The 21,542-nt window shown below is 43.4% G+C and overlaps 1 protein-coding gene across 2 annotated transcripts in view; it reads left to right on the plus strand.

Annotated features, from left to right (window-relative positions):
• The first annotated feature begins 7,052 nt into the window (after positions 1-7,052).
• Positions 7,053-21,542, plus strand: part of STAM (signal transducing adaptor molecule) — a 38,209-nt gene continuing 23,719 nt past the window's right edge. For both annotated transcript variants that reach the window (XM_084858999.1, XM_084859000.1), the window contains exon 1: positions 7,053-7,238. In XM_084858999.1, coding sequence (XP_084715125.1) covers positions 7,199-7,238 — 40 coding nt within the window. In that variant the 5' untranslated portion in view covers positions 7,053-7,198. The remainder of the gene's footprint in view (positions 7,239-21,542) is intronic.

The raw sequence follows: 21,542 nt of genomic DNA on the forward strand, positions 1-21,542 counted from the left end.
GCCTGCCTGACCTCTAAAGGCAGGGAATTCCACAGGAAGGGGGCCACCACACTGAAGGCTCTTCTCCTGGTGGACTCCAACTGGGCCATAGGTCCATGTGGAACCACCAGGAACATGCCCTCTAATGACCTCCGTGATCGGGCAGGTTGGTAGGGAAGGAGGCGCTCTCTCAGATATCCTGGTCCCAAGTTGTTTAGGGCTTTGTACACTAGTACTAATACCTTAAACCTGGCCCGGTAGCGAATAGGCAGCCAGTGCAGTTCCCTCAGCAAAGGAGTTACACGCTGAAAAGGGGCAGCTCCCAACAACAGCCAAGCTGCTGCATTCTGCACTAGCTCCAGCTTCATTCTGCACTAGCTCCAGCTTATCTTTAATAATGCTTTCAACCAATTTACCCGGAACAGATGTTAAACAAACCAACCTGTAATTTCCTAGATCTCGCCGGCTCCCATTTTAAAAATTGGTGTTACATTGGCCATTCTCCACTCCTCTGGTACAGAGACTAATCTTAGGGATATGTTGCATATTTTGGTTGGAAGATCAGCAATTTCAAATTTGAGTTCTTTAGGGAGCAATCCTATGGCTGCTAGACTGCCATAGGATATCTTGTTTTCCAGGAACCGACCTCAGAGCCCGCACTCCAAGGTCAGTTCCTGGAGAACTGACCTCCCCCCACTTCCGTGCTGCCTCAGAGGCAGTGTGGAATAGCCCCGTCCTCCGTGCTCGCAAGAGGAGTGAGGGGTGGCCGAAAAGGGGAATGTCTGTGGGCATTTTGGGGCGGGGATGGTGGAAATACCTGTATGACATATCCAATGTGTCGTACAGCAGCCTCCTCCCCCATTTGGCCCCCCTGCGGCTAGATAGCCAAAATCGGCTGTCTAGCTGAAAATGCAAGGCAGGAGGAGCGCGGAGGGAACAACTTCCGAGTTCGGGGGCAACTGCCTATCTGAATAGGATTGCAGCCTTAAGAACTCTAGGATGGATACCATCTGGGTGTGGTGATTTATTTACTTTCAGCTTGTCAATAAGGTTGAGAATGACATCTTTTGTCACCACTATTTGCCTCAGTTCCTCAAGACTCCCTTCCTGAAAACATCAGTTCAGGCACAGGTATCTGTCCTATATCCTCTGCAGTGAAGACAGATGAGAATTAATTTAGCTTCTCTGCAATCTCCTTGTCCTCCTTTAGTACTCCTTTAACTCTGTTGTCATCCAACGGTCCAACTGCCTCCCTAGCTGGTTTCCTGCTTCTAATATATTTAAAGAATTGCATGTCTGTGGTTATGCTCACAGGTAAAGTGCAAAGTGGCCCCAATCCAATGCAGATTCCTGACTTTCTCATTTCTGAGTGTCAGCCTAGATCAGGGATGGGAAACATGTGGCCCTCCTAATGTTGTTGGATTGTAACCAGTGCTGAGGGCAGATGGGAGTTGCAGTCCAACAACAGGGCCACATATTTTCCATCCTTGGTTTAAATAAAGATCTAAAAAAGGAGAGTTCCTTTCACATAATTGGCTTACCTAGTCAGGATGTTTGCACTATCAGCAGCAACTATTTTGTGAATGGCCACTTTTAATGTGATCGTCATTGTCAGTACTTTCTGCATTTAATTTCTTTCTGACCTCACCATTTACAGTTCCCCCACACATGTACAGACCATATCTACTGAATATACCTGAAACTCTCAATAACATTTTGTGTCGGTTAAAGCAGACTATAGTCCACAAAGGCTTATGCCAGAATAAATTTGTTGGTCACTAAGATGACACAAGACTCTTTTTTGCTTAGACCTCTGGGCAACCTAACTGAAAAATGAAAACAGCACCTTCTATCCCAATTTCTGATCTTTCAGGCAACCATTCACAAATATTATGGAACACGGATAGGGGATAATTCAGTACTTTCTGGCCAAACCTACATGCTTGAGGGCAGAACTAGACATCTTGCATAAATGTACAAATTGAGTTGGCATTGGAGATTCATTGGGGATATGTTTAATTCATGAAGCTGGTGTATTAAAAAGAGAGAAAGGGAGAAACGTCCATTGATTTCAGTAGGGTAGTAGTCTTGTTGATGTTTTAAAAACTGTATGGTTTCATTGCTTTTATCTATTATTGTTATTGTTGTTGTATACCATCTTAATGACACTTGTGGAAAGGCGGTATATAAATATTATATACAATTCAGGGTACTGCAGAAAAATCTCTGTATTCCTCTGCTAGCAAAGACCCATCTCTATATTAGTTAGGGCACAATCCTATGTATATTTAGATAGAAATAAATATGTATGTATTTATTGGGAGGGGCCATAGCTCAGTGGAAGAGTACCAGTTTTGCCTGCAGAAGGTCCCAGGTTCAATCCCCGGCATCTCCAGGTAAGCTGGAAAAACTCCTGCCTGAAACCCCGGAGAGTTGCTGCCAGTCAGTGTGAACAGTACTGGGCTAGATGGACCAAGGGTCTGATTCAGTATAAGGCAGTTTCCTATGTTCCTAATAAGTTCTACACTCCCAGCATCCCTCCAACAAGCCATGCTGACTTAGGAATGATGGGAATTGTAAGGCTTTTTCTATCTAAACATATGTAGGATTGTGCCCTTAGATACACTGTCCAAAGGAGAAAAGTTGTGAGTTGTATATCTACTTTTTTAGATATAGACACCTGTTGAATATGTGAGCACAAACACATTAGAGATGCAGCATATCCAAAATCGTCATTTACTATTGCTTGTGGCCTGGGCCAGATTTCCTCCAAATAACCTGAGATTTAAAATAGAAAAATAACATTAACTTACTAGCTACCATCCCAATCCTGAAGTTCCATTTGTAGTAATATGTATAACTAGGACTGAAGTGGGCTTAAAACAGGGACGTATACAAGACAAAATTGCTTGGCTGGTTCCAAAGCTCAATTCCTGGCTTGCTAAGCTACAGTTTAGCAGCTGGGGATGAGCAATGGCACTGCACACCTTCTCAGGCCTTCCCCTTACCTCCTCCCTTTCTCTGCACTTACATCCTCATTTAACTAAATCACAGTTAGCTGTTATATCTGAAATGGGGAACTAAGGTTTCATGTCAGCTTACTACTCAAGATGTTAAACCACAGTTTGAAGTTGGTTTAAGATCCTGAATAGTCAACTGGTAATAAACCATATTTCCCTGTTTCAGACATACTGGCTAACTGCAGTCAGTGGTGCAGTTAGGTAATTTTAGACTCTGGACTTGACTTATAGAAGTCCCCCTCTTTAGATGGTGACATACTTTAAAATGTGGAAATCCAGCCCTGCTGTGTTTGGGGGCCCTTCTGCTTATTCTGCTGCACGGACTCCTGGACTTCTACCCCAAATCCTGCCTTAACAGCACCACTAACTGTGATTTAATTAAACCAGGATGCAAGCATCAAGGAAGAGATAAGGTGAGTTGGACAGCAAGGAAAGAGCATACGGTCTCTTGATCACTTCAGACTATCGTTTAGCAAGCTGAGAATTCAGGGTTCAAACCAATATGTTTGAGACCAACTGAGACTAGTGAGCAGAATACAAAAAAAAAAATGTTATGTGTTTGGGGTTAGTCCGAGTGACTTCTCAAGTCAGTTTGTGTTTGGAACTGGATCTGAAAAGGAGGCAGACAGATGACTTTGCTCTCTTCAGGAAATCCTATGGCAGTATGAACAACAAAGGGTCTTTGGCACCGTGCTGTAGGTCTGGTTCCTTTGTCTGTATCTCAGTTGTGAGGTCTGCTGTTGCTGGTGAATATCCTTTATAGGTTGGACAGCTGAGGTGGAAGGTCTGTATTTGCTTAAAACCACCCAATCTAAAAAAAAGATACTAACCAGTAGCAGACTTTACAACAGAAATACAGAAAAAGGAAACAGACATTGTGGCAGACATAGATACCAACTCTGCCCCATATCAGCTCTGGTAACACTATTGCAGAGCTATTAATGCCATTCATAACATCTGGGGTTTATACCCCTGCTCATCTTTCAATGTGATATATGCCGTCATTTGCTATCAATGGCATACTGCATTCTATATAGGACAAACAGGCCAGTCTCCATGCAAAATAATAAATGGACACAAATCTGACATTAGCTGGCTCAGGTCGACTCAGCCTTCCATCCTTCGGAGGTCGGTAAAATGAGTACCCAGCTTGCTGGGGGAAAGGTAGTCACGACTGAGGAAGGCACTGGCAAGCCACCCCGCTATAGTCTGCCATGAAAACGCCAGCGAAAGCAGGCGTCCCTCTAGGGGTCAGTAATGACCCGGTGCTTGCACTGGAGGAACCTTTCCTTTCCTTTCCATGTTCAAAAAACAGCCTGGGGAACATTCAGCTGCCCAGGACACTCCATCAATGAGCGAAGGTGGCCATTCTCGACAAAGGAATTGCAAAGGCATAATTAACTTGAAATTGAAGGTGGCCATTCTCGACAAAGGAATTGCAAAGGCATAATTAACTTGAAATTGCTGAAGTACAATTAATCAAGAGATTCTATTTCCTGTGGTTTAAATAAGAACAAATGTGGTTTAAAAAAACACACTACATATGTTAATCAGTGAATGGCAACTGTTAAGGTAATCATCAGCTGTACTTCTTGCATTTCAGTTCCCTCTGGCAACATAGTTTACATTCTCCTCCCCACCCCCCTGCACCCAGCCAATTTGAGGTTAACAGTTCATGCATCTGATGAAGTGGGATGTAGTCCATGAAAGCTTATGCAAGAATAAATCTGTTAGTCTTTAAGGTCCTACAAGACTCTTTGTTGTTCATACTGCCATAGGATTTCCTGCAGAGAGCAAAGTCATTTTTCTGTCTCCTTTTCAGATCCAGTTCTAGCATAAACTGGCTGATGCTACAGATTTAACATGCTTCTATTGTTCTCACAGACCTCAGAATTAGCACATTCCTTGGGGAGTGGGGAGAGAAAGATAAGCTCCCTTTCAGAACAATCTACCTATGGCCATAAAAATAAATAAATAAATGTGGGGCCATAAATAAATAAATAGATAGATAGAACATAAGAGCCATGCTAGATTCATTCATTAATTCATTCTATTTCTATACTGCCCCATAGCCGAAGCTCTCTAGGCAGTTCACAATTAAAAACCATTAAAATACATTATAGAAAATATAAAAACCATTCACATAATGACATAAAACAAATAACACGCACAACATATATCAAAAACAATTTAAAATCAGCCAGAGACCATCAGAGACTCATCACACACTGCCAAATGCCTGAGAGAAGAGGGCAGTTTTAAGCTGGCACCGAAAAGATGACAATGTTGGCGCCAGGCAGGCCTCATCAGAGAGATTATTCCATAAATGGGGAGCCACCACTGAAAAGGCCTGCTCGCTTGTTCCTGCCCTCCGAGCTTCCCTCGGAGGAGGCTTCCAGAGGGCCTTGGATGCAGAGCGTAGTGTACAGGTTGGTTCATGCCAGGAGGGGCGTTCTGTCAGGTACTGTGGTCCCAAGCCATATAGGGCTTTATAGGTCAAAACCAGCATTCTGAATTGGGCTCAGAAGCATACAGGCAGCCTGTGCAAGCAGGCCAGAATCGGTCTTATATGCTCTCTTCCAACATAGGTCATCATACAGGGCAATCAAGGCTGTTTCCGTGCCAAAACTCAGACTAGATCAGGCCAAGGTCCATCTAGTCCAGCATTCTGTTCACAGTGGCCAACCAGTTGCCTACGGGAAACCCACAAGCAGGACATGAGTGCAACAACACCCTTCCATCTCTGAGGACAGTTACCACTCAGCTAATCTTCATAACTGGTTGACTCATTCTATTAGGGCACAATCCTATGCATGTTTAGACAGAAAAAAATCCTACACCTCCCAGCATTCACCCAGCCAACCATGTGGGCTGGGGCATGCTGGGAATTGTAGGATTTTTTTCTGTGTAAACATGCATAAGATTCCAACCTTAATGTCTTTTCACAACCAGACTGACAGGGTTGGTCGGATCCTTGAGAGATCATTTGGACTAACCCCAAACACATAACAATATTTTTGTTGCTATGCTCAGTCTTCAGTCGCATATTGGTTTGGACCCTGGATTCTGGGAGCGCACAACAAGACCACACGCTCCCTTCTTGATCCTCACCTCATCCCTCCCTTGGTGTTTAGTTAAATCAGTGGTACTACAACAGCAGGATTTTACAGGAGAAGTCCAAGGCCCCACTCAGCAAAATGAGGAGGGACCCCAAACACAGGAGGGCTGGTTTACCACATTTTAAAATAAGTGAAATAATGCATGTTGCCATCTAAAGATAAGATCATTAAGTCCAGAGTATAAAATTACCTAACTGTACCACCCACTACAGCTGGCTAAGGATGCTGGGAGTTGTAGTCCAACACATCTGGAGGGCACCAGGTCAGAGAATGTTGGATTACAACTGGCCAGAATGTCTGAACCAAGGAAATATGGTTTAATATCAGCTTACTAACCGCGATCGTAAACCAACTTCAAACTGTGGTTTAAGATCCTGAGTAGCAAACCGGCATCCAACCTCAGTTCTCTGTTTCAAATATAACAGCTAACTGTGGTTTAGTTAAACCAGGATGTTACAGCGCAAGCTCAGCAGTCGTTTTCTCTTCCTCCTCGGAACTACTGGCGTTGCAAGGGAATTATTGGCGTTGCAAGGCTAAATCTCCACAGGTTTAACGGCAGAGCAGCGCGGAAAGAAAGAGAAAAAAAGGCCACGCTAAACTCAGTAGTCCGTCATTCAGCTTATGACAACGGGACCTCAGCGGAGGGGACAAGCCCAAAGCGCGCCTGAGGGGTCCACATTCTTGTATACAAATACACACCCACCCACACACACGTACACCCGCCCGGAAATATGAAAGAACCACAGAGAGCGGGTAAGGAGAGACAATCCCTCCTTCCCCAGTCCCGGCCGCCGAGATGTGGGACGCGTCTAGTCGTCAGGCAGCGCGCAAGACGCCTTCTTTTTTCCCGGCGTGCCCTGCGAGGCCGGCTTCGGAGGCGGCGGCGGCTGTGCAGAGCCGAGGGGAGAAAGAGGGGGAGAGCGCGCGCGCGTGCGTTCGAGTCGGGGGCGGAGCTCGAGCCGTCTCGGGGCCCGGCGCCTTCTGTCGCTCCGCTGAGCCGTTGGTTGCCGTTTCTTGCCCCCCTCCCCCCGCCCGAGGGGCGGGAGGACGGCGCTCGCCCCTCGGGGCCGCGGCGGGAAGATGCCGCTCTTCACCAGCAACCCCTTCGACCAGGATGTGGGTGAGTACGAGGGAGGCCCGCACGGCCGCCGCCGCCGCCTGGGCCCGACCCCGAGCGTCCCTCTTCATCCCCACCCCGCGTCATTCCCTCACTAGCCCTCCTTCGTGGTGAGTCGCCTTTGCACCCCTCCCCTCGCAGGGGTTGACCCATTTCTCTCCTCCCACCCCGAGTCCTGTCCTGCCTTGTCTTCGTGGTTCCTTCTCTTTCCCATATGTTAGGGGAGGTGGGGCACAGCTAGTCCCACATCGTGTATTTTGCGTCGCTTGTCTTTCTGGTGTTCGGGCCGTAATCTCTTCAGAGGCCTGTGGGCGCCCCTCCTTTATCGGCTGTTTTTATAATCGCTAAAACGCTTTTTTTTAAAAAAAGTCTTGCCCTCCCAAGAGCTCAGGGTGCTGTGCGCGGCTTTCTACTCTTACCCCACCCTTTTATTAACACAACAACACTGTGTGGTAAATTGGGTTGAGATTGATGGGTCCAAGCTATATGAACAAGTTAACTGTATTTTTAAGAAGGTGAACCGTAATCGAAATATAAATAAATACATTGAAGGATCTGATTTGGTATACACCAGCCTTGCCCAACTTGGAGCCCTCCAGATTTTTTGGGATTGCAACTCCCAGAATTCTTGACCATTGGCCATGCAGATGGGAGCTGAAGTCCAAAACTTTTGGAGGGCACCAGGTTGGGGAAGGCTGATCTACACTTTCAATCTGTATTGTATTTTTGTTCAAAAACATGACCAAATATAAGTAAGCATGTGGCCCATCAATTTTTGGTAGCTCTCATCTTTTCCCTGTTTCTCCTGTATCTTTTATCCTCTATCAGCAATTCCCCCGAGTGCCTATCCCTCAACTTTTGTATTGGGGCTGCTTCAGAATTCCTGGATGGGAGACATGTTATTTTAATTTGTAGTTTCCAGTTCTAATGATTTGCCCGTTTTTTCATTGTAAGCTGACTTGTGGAAAGTCTCATAGATGTAAATTAGTTACTTCTTCATGGAGATGATAATGCATAGTCTCTGTTCATGCAGGTGCTTGGAAGTGCCTTACAAATGTGGACGTGTATGAACTACAGACCCCCCCCCCCACACACACACACAATAATCACATGTTATGATCAGCATGGTGTGTTTATGATAATTCCTACATGACAGCGCCTTCATTGTAGTAATTGTATAACATGAGTCTGAATTATTACCCCTTCAAAGTTGGCTTGCTTACCTCTGGTAAAAAATATCTTGGATAAGAGAGCAATAAAAATTGAGGGTCCAGAGGCTAAGGGTAGGAAGAGTTAATGCCACACACAACATTAATGATGTTGAGATGTTGAAATGAGCTATATAATATGTGGGAAGGCAGATATTTTAGCCATACTTTTCCTGATAACAGAACTTTAGCAAGAAGTTTATTGTCAGACATGGATTGAAATTCTGCTTGTGACTGGCTGACTTCAGTACTTACATAGAGTCATCAGTGCGTCATGGAAACGTGGATGTTAGTCACAGAGCTGCACCTGTTAATAAGGGATAGTCTGAGAAGAACTGAAGCAAAGTATGACTGCAAAATGCAGCCTTTGTATTAAATCTCTAGATGGGGAAATCCAGGGAGAACAGCTGTTTTCAGAGTGAGTGTAAAATATTCAGAAAAATAAGAACTGCCTTGTTCTATCAAACCAAAAGAAGGGGCATTGGGTAGCAAAGCAGACACTGATATCCACGTGTCATCATCATTTCGGTTCACTGGGTGACTTTGGGCCAGTCACTGACTGTCAGCCTAACCTACCTCACAAGGTTGTTGTGAGGATTAAATGCAGAGGAGGAGGACTTTGTAAGCCCCCTTGGGTTCCTTACAAGAGGAAGAAAGGCGGGATATAAATGTAATAATAAAATAATAATAAAAAATAAATATACCACCCAATAGCCAAACCTCTGGGTGGTTTACGAAGATTAAAAACATTAAAAATACATTATGCAAAGTGTAAAAACCATTTACATACAAACTAACAACAGATAGCAGAGACACACACATCTGAAACAATTTTAAACAAACAATTCCCATTGGGAATTCCTGAGGAGAGATTAGGAGCAGGCCTTGGGTGTGTGCAAACTCATAAATTCACTTCCCTGCCACTCCTGCATTTTCCTCCCACAGGGTCAGGGGAGCTCCAAATAACTGGAATTTCCAGGTTTGAGTGTTTGCTTCTTCCACAGTAAAGAGAGGCAGAAAAATTGAGTGACTATATTTGTGCAAGTCCGAGGCCTGCCAATCTCAGAACAGGGGTGGAGTATCCTAATAGGCCCTCTAGGGCCAGTGATCCTGGGAAGTTTAGGAATAGGTTATGATGGAGAATAATGGCGAACTTCATAATGGAAGTAAAATGCATGGTATAGAATTGTCTGCACGTTACCACAAAATAAACTGGACCTGACTAGTACATCTGGTGTAGACTACTAATGAAATTATTCTGCTTTTCTAGTAATTCCATCAAATATGGTGGGACTTCCAAATAAACATTCATAGGATTAGGCTGCACCTTGTGTTAAGTTTGTTTTGTTTTAAGGATTACATCCTATTATGAGAAGTGAGGCTGCAGGCAGTGTTCCTAAATACGCTTATCCAGAGTCAGTTCTGTGGAATACCAGGAAAGTCTTGTGTAGCTTCAATATGGCTGTTCTGTTATTTCTTTAACTGAAACAGCATTTGTGGAGGCAGGGGCAGTTTGTCCCTTGTTTGCTTCTGAGGGACAGTTGCTATTTCCTGCAAATTCTTTGACCAAAAGCAAAAAATCTGATCAATGGAAAAAATATTTAGAGAACAACCCTATGCTTTTTGAAAGAGCGGTCTGCTCCGAAAATCAAGTGCTTTGCCAGCTGACACCAAGCAGAAAAGAAGGAGCAATGGAGGCAATCTTGGCCTCTCGACCCTCCTTTCTGTTCCTTTTTTCACAGATGCACTTTTGAGTGTGTCTGGTAGAATAGCGTAGATGGGAGCTGGGAGGGTTCAGGATGTTGCGGATTGTCTGTGCCTCCCCACCTCATTTGCACCCTCACCCAAGGTCAGAATTCCAACTTTGGATGAGGAAGCCAGGGGTGGGGGACATTGTAGCAGAGGGGAAACCATAGATCCTAAGATGCTCTTCCAGGGATCATAGGATTGTTCCCTTAGGGAGCAATCCTATGGCCACTAGACAGCGGATATCTTGTTTTCCAGGAACTGATTTCCCTGTGCTCCGAGGCCGGTTCCTGGAGAACCAACCCCCTCTCACTTCCACACTGCCGCCGAGGCAGCGCAGAACATCCCCACCCTCCGCACTCGCAAGAGGAACGTGGAGTGGCTGAAAAGGGGCGTGTCTGAGGGTGTTCCAGGGCAGGGAGGGTGGAAATACCTGTACGACACATCCAATGTGTCACACAGCAGCATCCTCCCCCACTTGGCCCCCCCACAGCTAGACAGCCTAGATCAGCTATCTAGCAGAAAATGCAGGGCAGGAGGAGCATGGAAGGAATGCTCCCCTCCGTGCTTCTTCTGCCCTGCATTGGATAGGCAGTCACCTCTGAGTTTGGAGGCGGCCGCCTATCTGAATAGGATTGCGCCCTTTGTTGTTTAAATCACAAGCTTGCAGGCGGTTCTTTTTACATATAATCATTGTAGTGAGTGCTTGATTTATTTTGTTAATCATGTGACTTGTTAGCATAATCTTAACACACATCATTTCATTTTTTTATGACAGGTAGCAGTAGTTCTTATACGGCCGTATGGAAGACCTTTCTTTCTTTCTTTCTTTCTTTCTTTTACCACTACTGTGCTTCCAGACTCTTTTGGTGTTCATCAAGCGTTTCAAGCCACAGCAGCCAGATGGCATTAACTCATAAGGGTCACATGCCTCATTCCTGGATCTTTGCGAACTTTCATTTTTAAAAATAAAATTAAAATCATAAGTGAAATAGCAGTATAATACTTACGTTGAATTTTTATTGCAAGAAATTATTTTGTTATAGATTTCAATGTTGTGAATAGCCATTGCTTGGTCTAATTTCTGCAGACTATATAAATTATTGCCTGTACTGTTAAGCAAAACCATATTTTAACTTACTTTCATACTTGAACGGTGAGCCAGTCAGAATTCATAGCAAAATTACTGTAACAGGTTACTGTAGTCTGGAAGCTTTCAAAGTGTGGAGAGAGAAGTGCTGAATTTTAGGAGTTCTGATTGAGAGGGGTTAGAGGTGTGATTGAGTGTGTGTTGAGTTTAAATGAGGATATGGACAAGCCAGGAGCTTGAATGTTGAGCATAACCTTGCTGGCATGTGAAATGAGCGCAATTGTACGGTAGCTTGAACACTCTTTGGCATTGCCCTTCTTTGGAATTGGAATGTAAACTGACCTTTTCCAGTCTTGTGACACACTGATATTGCATATTAAGTCTGTAAACATGATATCTTACTTGAAAACTAATTTGGCTTAAGTTTTATATCAGTATTATCACCATTTGTGCTATCCAAAAAACGGTTTCCATCCTCAGTAGCTGTATTACTTTGTGGAATCTAAACAGAAGAAAGTTACAAGACAACATACTGCAATTCTTATTCACTGGGTTGAAAAACTGGCCTTAAGTGTAAAGTGGCAGGAGGATGGGGAATATTAAGCTGATGATGAATATTAAAGTTATAGATGATCCTGGTCCAGAATATATAAAGATTTATTCATGCTCCAATAATTATTTAAAATACTTTAACCCACCATTACAGAATTGCTTGAGGCTGTTCATTGTTGAAATATTACAGCAAATGTATATTGTGTGTGAATTGTCATATTGAAAGATTAACTAGAGGAGTGATATGATTGTTTACGTGAGAATGAGAACATGTGCACAGCTGACGTAATGTTGAATTGCTGATTCCTTGGCAGAGCAGGATGCGTAGAACGGGCTGAGCTGCCTCAGCAAGCTTTCAAGAGTAGAAATATTAATGAGAGGAAATAGAAACCCAGTTTGCTGCTGCTATCACCTGCCCCTGGGCTGCTGCTTCCCCATCCTCCTGCCACTTTACACTTAAGGCCAGTTTTTCAACCCAGTGAATAAGAATTGTAGTATGTTGTCTTGTAACTTTCTTCTGTTTAGATTCCACAAAGTAATACAGCTACTGAGGATGGAAACCATTTTTTGGATAGCACAAATGGTGATAATACTGATATAAAACTTAAGCCAAATTAGTTTTCAAGTAAGATATCATGTTTAGAGACTTAATATGCAATATCAGTGTGTCACAAGACTGGAAAAGGTCAGTTTACATTCCAATTCCAAAGAAGGGCAATGCCAAAGAGTGTTCAAGCTACCGTACAATTGCGCTCATTTCACATGCCAGCAAGGTTATGCTCAAAATCCTACAAGCTAGGCTTCAGCAGCACATGAACCGAGAACTACCGGAAGTACAAGCTGGGTTTCGAAGAGGCAGAGGAACTAGAGATCAAATCGCCAACGTTCGCTGGATCATGGAGAAAGCAAGAGAATTCCAGGAAAAGTGTATTTCTGCTTCATTGACTACACTAAAGCCTTTGATTGTGTGGATCACAACAAACTGTGGCAAATTCTGAAAGAGATGGGAGTACCAGACCACCTTACCTGTTTCCTGAGAAACCTGTACGAGGGTCAAGAAGCAACAGTAAGAACCGGACATGGAACAACCGATTGGTTCAAAATTGGGAAAGGAGTACGACAAGGCTTATGTTGTCGCCCTGCTTATTTAATTTATATGCAGAGTACATCATGAGAAACGCCGGGTTGGATGAATCACAGGCTGGAATTAAGATTGCCGGGAGAATGATCAACAACCTCAGATACGCAGATGATACCACCCTAATGGCAGGAAGCGAAGAGGATCTAAAGAGCCTCTTGTTGAGGGTGATACTAGAGAGTGCAAAAGCTGGTCTGAAACTCAACATTAACAAAACGGAGATCATGGCATCTGGCCCCATCACTTCCTGGCATATAGAAGGGGAAGAAATGGAAGCAGTGACAGATTTTATTTTCTTGGGCTCCAAGATCACTGCAGACGGTGACTGTAGCCATGAAATTAAAAGACGCTTGCTCCTTGGGAGGAAAGCTATGGCCAACCTAGACAGCATAGTAAGAAGCAGAGACATCACCTTGCCGACAAAGGTCCGCATAATCAAAACTATGGTTTTCCCAGTAGTAACGTATGGCTGTGAGAGCTGGACTACAAGGAAGGCTGAGCGCCGAAGAATTGATGCTTTCGAACTGTGGTGCTGGAGAAGACTCTTACGAGTCCCCTGGACTGCAAGGAGGTCAAATCAGTCCATCCTAAAGGAAATCAACCCTGAGAGCTCATTGGAAGGACAGATACTGAAGCTGAAGCTCAGATATTTTGGCCACCTAATGCGAAGAGAAAAGTCCCTGGAAAAAACCGTGATGCTGGGAAAGATTGAAGGCAAAAGGAGAAGGGGACGGCAGAGGATGAGATGGCTAGATAGCATCACCGATGCAATGAATATGAACTTGAGCACACTCCGGGAGAGAGCGCAGGACAGGAAGGCCTGGCGTGCTATGGTCCTTGGGGTCACGAAGAGTCGGACACGACTTAACGACTGAACAGCAACAACAACAATCAGTGTGTCAGCTCTTATGTCTATATAAATACCTGAATACTGTTAAATGCGATTTCAAGTTTGCATTACAGCTACAAGATTGTTTAAATAATGGGTGACCTCATAATAAACCTTTATGTAGTATAACCAGTTTTAGGAGGATTTTTCATAATTTGGTCCTAAAACAACAAATTATCACTTATACGTTTATTCAGTGAAAGGGCTAAACCTCAGTGGTAAAATATATGCAGAACGTTCCAGATTCGTTCCCTGCCATCTTCAGTTAAAATTGTTGAGTAGTAGGTGATAGAAAAGACCTAAATATCTGCTGCCATTTAGGGTAAACAATGCTGGAATAGTATGAGGCAGTCCACATGCCACTATTTGTATAAAAGTCAAATGTGTAGAAATTTGTTAGCAATATGGCAGATCAAACTTACTTTGATTGCAATGCCCTGCATGTCTCTTATGCCTATTACACTGTAATCTGCTCTGCATCTTAGTAAGAGGATGGGGTCCAAACTGAAATACATTCTGCAAATTAACCATCTTGAAGCTCTAACAAATAATGAGACAGCTTTTTGGCTTGTCTCTTTTTCAGACTCTTCTTTTTTTCTCTCCTGAATTTTTCGTTTGAGATGTAGTCTCAGTTGACTCTGCTAATAAGAAGGAATAAGGTTGGAAAGGAATATGAAGTGTGTGCATAACTGTCATCCAGATGTTTCTTGAAAAACCAAAGCTACGCAAGACTGTGTGCAAGATTGTTTGGAAAGTATTCTGACCAGCTGGTATTTTTTTTGAAAAATCTGTCAATGAATTCATAATCAAAAATAGTTCTGCCGATTGCAGAAGCAGCACTAAAATTACCCTGATAGATACTTGATTTCTCTGTAGATAGAGATGAAGAACCAAATCCTTAAATTAGCTATTTTCAGCTTAGCCCTTATTTGGAAGTCCCACTGTTTTTAATGTGCAGTTAGGATTGTATGTTGGCCATGTGGTACAAAGGGCAGCTGATTCAGACTTGACAAATTATGCTGCTCCAGGATGTACAGCAATTGAAAAATTTTAGTGGTATCATTCCACTACTCATAGCTATGCTGGGTGACATAACATAGCCCAGCCTTTCCCAACCTAGTTTCCTCCAGATGTGTTGGACTACAACTCCCATAATTCCCAGCCAGCATGGCCATCTGGAGGGCACCAAGTTGCAGAAGGATGACATAACTCAGATGTCTGCAATAGGTATTCTTAAGGACATAATATCTGCATCCATACACAAGATTTGTGAAGCCTGAAAAAAATCCACTTATCAGAATTACTAATTTCCTTGTATTCTATAACGTCATACATTGAATCAGTATATTAATCAACTAAAGCATTTGTGTAGTTGATGAGGTTGTGTTTTACTTGTTAATAGGGTTGTATTTTACTTAGTGAGGGAAAATTTAATTGAGCTGCCAGTTAAAGGTACACATTTTTTAGGCTTTTCTGCCAAGTTTCAATGGATTTTCATTTTGTGATATCTGCTCAAAATTACAACATCTCAGAAAAGAGGTTGAAAAGGTCAGCTGAAGGCTTCTCCCCAACCAGCCTATCCCAAATAGGGTCAGTCTTCCCCATTTATGTTCAGGCCTGATTTGGAAGTTGTTTGATTCAGCAGCATCACTCCCCCTGCCCACTTTCCCAGACTTACCTTGCAAGAGAGGATGATGGCAGTATGGTGGACTTCCAATTCCTGAGCCTTCCCCGCTGCTGTCCTTTCTCATAAGGGTAAGTTTTGGAAAGGGAGTGGTGGGAAGGAAGGGCTGGCAACAGCAGAGATATTGGATAGTGGGTGAGGAGATGAAGTTAATTTTGAATTGGGCCTAAGCTTAAATTAGTTAGTTGGGGCCCAGCTTCAGTTGAGTCCAAATTAATTTGTTCAAGTCAGGCCCATTCTGAATGAAGCTTGGGGGAGCTTAACCATCATTTCTAGTGATGTGGATTTTTCAGAAAATTTGTAGTGTTTCAGTTTGCATCAGAAAATGTTCTGATTCCCTATAAAGTGATCTAATTTAACATGTTTTACTTGTATTTGGTAAGCAGAATGCTTTAAAAAGTACCACATGTTAATTTTTTGTCCCAATACACCACAAGTATTTGACATGAAATATTTCCCACCCTACATCATTGATCATTGTTGTTGTTGTTCAGTCGTTCAGTCGTGTCCAACTCTTCGTGACCCCATGGACCATAACACGCCAGGCCTTCCTGTCCTGCGCTCTCTCCCGGAGCGTGCTCAAGTTCATATTCATTGCATCCGTGATGCTATCTAGCCATCTCATCCTCTGCCGTCCCCTTCTCCTTTTGCCTTCAGTCTTTCCCAGCATCAGGGTCTTTTCCAGGGACTTTTCTCTTCGCATTAGGTGGCCAAAATATTGGAGCTTCAGCTTCATTATCTGTCCTTCCAATGAGCACTCAGGGTTGATTTCCTTTAGGATGGACTGATTTGACCTCCTTGCAGTCCAGGGGACTCGTAAGAGTCTTCTCCAGCACCACAGTTCGAAAGCATCAATTCTTCGGCGCTCAGCCTTCCTTATAGTCCAGCTCTCACAGCCATACATTACTACTGGGAAAACCATAGCTTTGATTAGACGGACCTTTGTCGGCAAGGTGATGTCTCTGCTTCTTACTATGCTGTCTAGGTTGGCCATAGCTTTCCTCCCAAGGAGCAAGCGTCTTTTAATTTCATGGCTACAGTCACCATCTGCGGTGATCTTGGAGCCCAAGAAAGTAAAATCTGTCACTGCTTCCATTTCTTCCCCTTCTATATGCCAGGAAGTGATAGGGCCAGATGCCATGATCTTCGTTTTTTTAATGTGGAGTTTCAAACCAGCTTTTGCACTCTCCACTTTCACCCTCAACAAGAGGCTCTTGAGATCCTCTTCGCTTTCTGCCATTAGGGTGGTATCGTCTGCATATCGGAGGTTGTTGATAATTCTCCCGGCAATCTTAATTCCGACCTCTGATTCATCCAACCCGGCATTTCTCATGATGTACTCTGCATATAAGTTAAATAAGCAGGGTGACAATATGCAGCCTTGTCGTACTCCTTTCCCAATTTTGAACCAATCGGTTGTTCCATCTCTGGTTCTTACTGTTACTTCTTGACCCTCGTACAGGTTTCTCAGGAGACAGGTAAGGTGGTCTGGTACTCCCATCTCTTTCAGAATTTGCCACAGTTTGTTGTGATCCACACAATCAAAGGCTTTAGCGTAGTCAATGAAGCAGAGATAGACGTTTTTCTGGAATTCTCTTGCTTTCTCCATGATCCAGCGAATGTTGGCGATTTGATCTCTAGTTCCTCTGCCTCTTCGAAACCCAGCTTGTACTTGCAGTAGTTCTCGGTTCGCATACTGATGAAGCCTAGCTTGTAGGATTTTGAGCATCACCTTGCTGGCATGTGAAATGAGCACAATTGTGCGGTAGTTTGAACACTTTTTGGCGTTGCCCTTCTTTGGAATTGGAATGTAAACTGACCTTTTCCAGTCTTGTGGCCACTGTTGAGTGTTCCAGATTTGTTGGCATATTGAATGCAGCACTTTAACAGCATCATCTTTTAGGATTTTAAATAGCTCAGCTGGAATACTGTCATCTCCGCTAGCTTTGTTGTTACTAATGCTTCCTAAGGCCCACTTGACTTCACTCTCTAGGATGTCCGGCTCAAGTTCAGTGACTGCACTATCATGGCTATCAGGGACATTCAGATCTTTCCTGTATAGTTCTTCTGTGTATTCTTGCCACCTCTTCTTAATCTCATCTGCTTCTGTTAGGTCCCTGCCTTCTTTGTCCTTTATCATGCCCGTCTTTGCACAAAACGTTCCCTTGAGATCTCCAATTTTCTTGAAGAGATCTCTAGTCTTTCCCATTCTGTTGTTTTCCTCGATTTCTTTGCATTGTTCATTTAAGAAGGCCTTCTTGTCTCTCCTTGCTATTCTCTGGAACTCTGCATTCAGTTGGGTATATCTTCCCCTTTCTCCCTTGCTTTTCGCTTCCCTTCTTTCGTGAGCTACTTGTAAAGCCTCATCAGACAGCCACTTGGCTTTCTTGCATTTCTTTTTCTTTGGGACGGATTTTGTTGCTGCTTCCTGAACAATGTGACGGACCTCCGTCCATAGTTCTTCAGGCACTCTATCAGGTCTAATCCCTGAAATCTATTCCTCACCTCCACTGTATATTCATCAGGGATATGATTGAGGTCATACCTGAACGGTTTAGTGGTTTTCCCGACGTTCTTCAATTTCAGCCGAAATTTTGCAAGAAGCAGCTCATGATCTGAGCCACAGTCAGCTCCAGGTCTTGTTTTTACTGACTGTATGGAGCTTCTCCATCTTTGGCTGCAAAGGACATAATCAATCTGATTTCGATATTGACCATCTGGTGACGTCCATGTGTAGAGTCGCCTCTTGTGCTGTTGGAAAAGAGTGTTTGCTATGATCAGCATGTTCTCTTGGCAAAACTATTAGCTTTTGTCCTGCTTCATTTTGTACACCAAGGCCATGCCTGCCTGTTATCCCGGTGATTTCTTGACTTCCTACTTTAGCATTCCAATCCCCTATGATGAAGAGGACATCTTTTTTTGGTGTTAGTTCTAGAAGGTGTTGTAGGTCTTCATAGAACCGATCAACCTCAGCTTCTTCGGCCTCAGTGGTTGGGGCATAGACTTGAATTACTGTGATGTTGAATGGTTTGCCTTGGATTCGTACTGAGATCATTCTATCATTTTTAAGATTGTACCCCAGTACTGCTTTTCCCACCCTTTTGTTGACTATGAGTGCTACTCCATTTCTTCTAAGGGATTCTTGCCCACAATAGTAGATATGATGGTCACCTGAATTAAATTCGCCCATGCCTGTCCATTTTAGTTCGCTGATTCCCAAGATGTCGATGTTCAATCTTGCCATTTTATGTTTGACCACCTCCAGCTTACCTTGATTCATTGACTTTACATTCCAGGTTCCTAAACAATATTGTTCTTTACAGCATCGGATTTTCTTTTCACTGCCAGACACATCCACAGCTGAGTGTTCTTTCGGGTTTGGCCCAGCCGCTTCACTCTTTCTGGCGCTACTTGGAAATACCCTCTGCTCTTCCCCAGTAGCATATTGGACACCTTCCAACCTGAGGGGCTCATCTTCCGGCGTCATATCTTTTAGCCTTGTGATACGTTCCATGGGGTTTTCTTGGCAAGAATACTGGAGTGGGTTGCCATTTCCTTCTCCAGTGGACCACATTTTGTCAGAACTCTCTGCCATGACCTGTCCATCTTGGGTGGCCCTGCATGGCATAGCTTATGGCTTCACTGAGTTACGCAAGCCCCTTCGCCACAACAAGGCAGTGATCCATGAAGGGGTCATTGATCATTACTAGCAGTAATTTTCATTGTTTTACCTTACTCTTTTAAATATAAATAAAACAACAGTTTTTCAGAAGACATAAATGAAACCAGCAATAATAAAGTACATTCAATCAAGAAGTCAAATGAAAACCTACTTTTCTATTAATCACCAAGTTCTAGGGCAGTAGAAAATTTGGGATAATATGTAATCAATGAAACAACATGGTGTTCTTCAGGTTTTACTGTACTGAACTCCCTCCTCACTAGCTGTCATTTACATCTTTTTCTCATCTTATGTCTCCTTATCTAGGGATAAAATACTATTTCTGACAGTGTTCATATTGCTCCCCTAAGAGTTAGTATTAGCTAACTCTTGGGGCTAAATCTAGCCAACCCATCTCAGCAATTTCTTTTTTTTACTTCATCATATTATGTCTCCCGGAGTATGCCATTGCTACTGTTGTTTCTGTGTCTCCCTTATTCCTATTACATAGGTTTTTCTAGTTTCTCTCTCTTCCCATTAGTGATTTGGGTTTTCCAGAAAATTTTCCAATGCAAATTAGGTTAGGTTAATTTGCATAGGGTCATTTGCATAGGAACATTTTCAGTTTGCATCAGAATTTTTGGATGCCCAGAAGGGTGGGCAACTTATGGCTAGAGCTGAGAAGAGCCAGTGTGGTATAGTGGCAAGAGTGTTGGACTGGGAGCTGGGAGATCCGGGTTCTAGTCCCCACTCGGCCATGGAAGCTCACTGGGTGACTTTGGGCCAGTCACACACTCTCAGCCCAACCTACCTCACAGGGTTGTTGTTGTGAGGATAAAATGGAGAGGAGGAGGATAATGTAAGCTGCCTTGGGTTCCTTGCAAGAGGAATAAAGGCGGGATATAAATGCAATAATAATAATAATAATAATAATAATAAAAGAAGAGCTGTAAGCCAAAACATCTGGAGGCCACAAGTTGCCCACCCCTGCCTTAGAGAGATCTAATTTAGCATGTTTATTTTACTTGCATTTAGTAAACAAAGCTAAAAAAAAAAAAAAGCTCCCTGTGTTAACTTTTTGGCACAATACACAAGTATTTGACCTGAAACATTGAGGGGAGAAATTAAAGCATACGGAGGGAGCAATCCTTTGTCCCCTAGATGGTGTCTGGGGGACATAGGATTGCTTGGTTTCTTGGATCTGAGCTTGAAGACAGGGCTTGGAGCCAGGAAACCGTGCTTCCCACCCCCTCCCAGCCAGTGCAGAGAGAACCATGCCAGCTTCCTCTCTGCACTCAGTAAATAGAGTGCGGAGACAGGGGAATGGGGGCGTTCCTGGGGGCAGGGAGGGGAGGAGACTGGGGCAGCTGGCTTACGTCTTTTCCTATCTCCGCCTCAGCCTCCTTCCCTCCCCCCTCCCAAAGCATCTTCTAGACTGGAGAAATCGCTCATCTAGCTTAAATGAGTTTGGAGGCTTATGTTTACCTGGGGCACAACCCATAGGACTGCACATTTAATGTGATTTCAATGTTATATGTAGACATTTTTACTGGAATACTTGTAAAAATTTGAAAGCAATAACATTTATGTCCCCTACGTTGTTTAAACATGTTTTTTTAAATGTGCAGAAACCTGTTGACATGCTAATTAATTTTTTAGCAACCCAAAGAAATGTGCATGATATGCTGACAACCACTTGTCTATTTCAGCAGAGTTCAACTCCTCCACTCTGTTGTTGTGGCACCTTCATTTTGCTGTCTTTATTAGATCCATTTCACTCTATGAAAAAATATGTATTCTCTTACATACTTGCTAAGGATAATCAACTGAAAAACATTAATTGCAACTTTGAAACTGCCAAGCTTACTTAATATTGCAGTTGTGATTGGCATACATTCATTTTTACAAATTAACTTACAGAAAGTAAAAAATTTCCGTGGAAAAATTTGTTGTCGTTCAGTCGTGTCCGACTCTTCGTGACCCCATGGATCATAGCACGCCAGGCCTTCCTGTCCTGCACTCTCTCCTGGAGTATGCTCAAGTCCATATTCATTGCATCGGTGATGCTATCTAGCCATCTCATCCTCTGCCGTCCCCTTCTCCTTTTGCCTTCAGTCTTTCCCAGCATCAGGGTCTTTTCCAGGGAGTTTTCGCATTAGGTGGCCAAAATATTTCAGCTTCAGTATCTGTCCTTCCAAAGAGCGCAGAAAAATTAAGCACTGGAAAAATGTCTGACCCACATCACTGCTTCCCATCTTTTCTCCCCTGCCAGACATTACACTTTTAAAGAAATCATGCTTGAAATTGTTGTCTTGGTAGCTGAGTTCTCTGATATTAGG

This window comes from Heloderma suspectum, chromosome 5, assembly GCF_057233095.1.
Source record: "Heloderma suspectum isolate Gila_16-S chromosome 5, 16-S_ref, whole genome shotgun sequence".
Lineage (NCBI taxonomy): Eukaryota > Metazoa > Chordata > Lepidosauria > Squamata > Helodermatidae > Heloderma > Heloderma suspectum.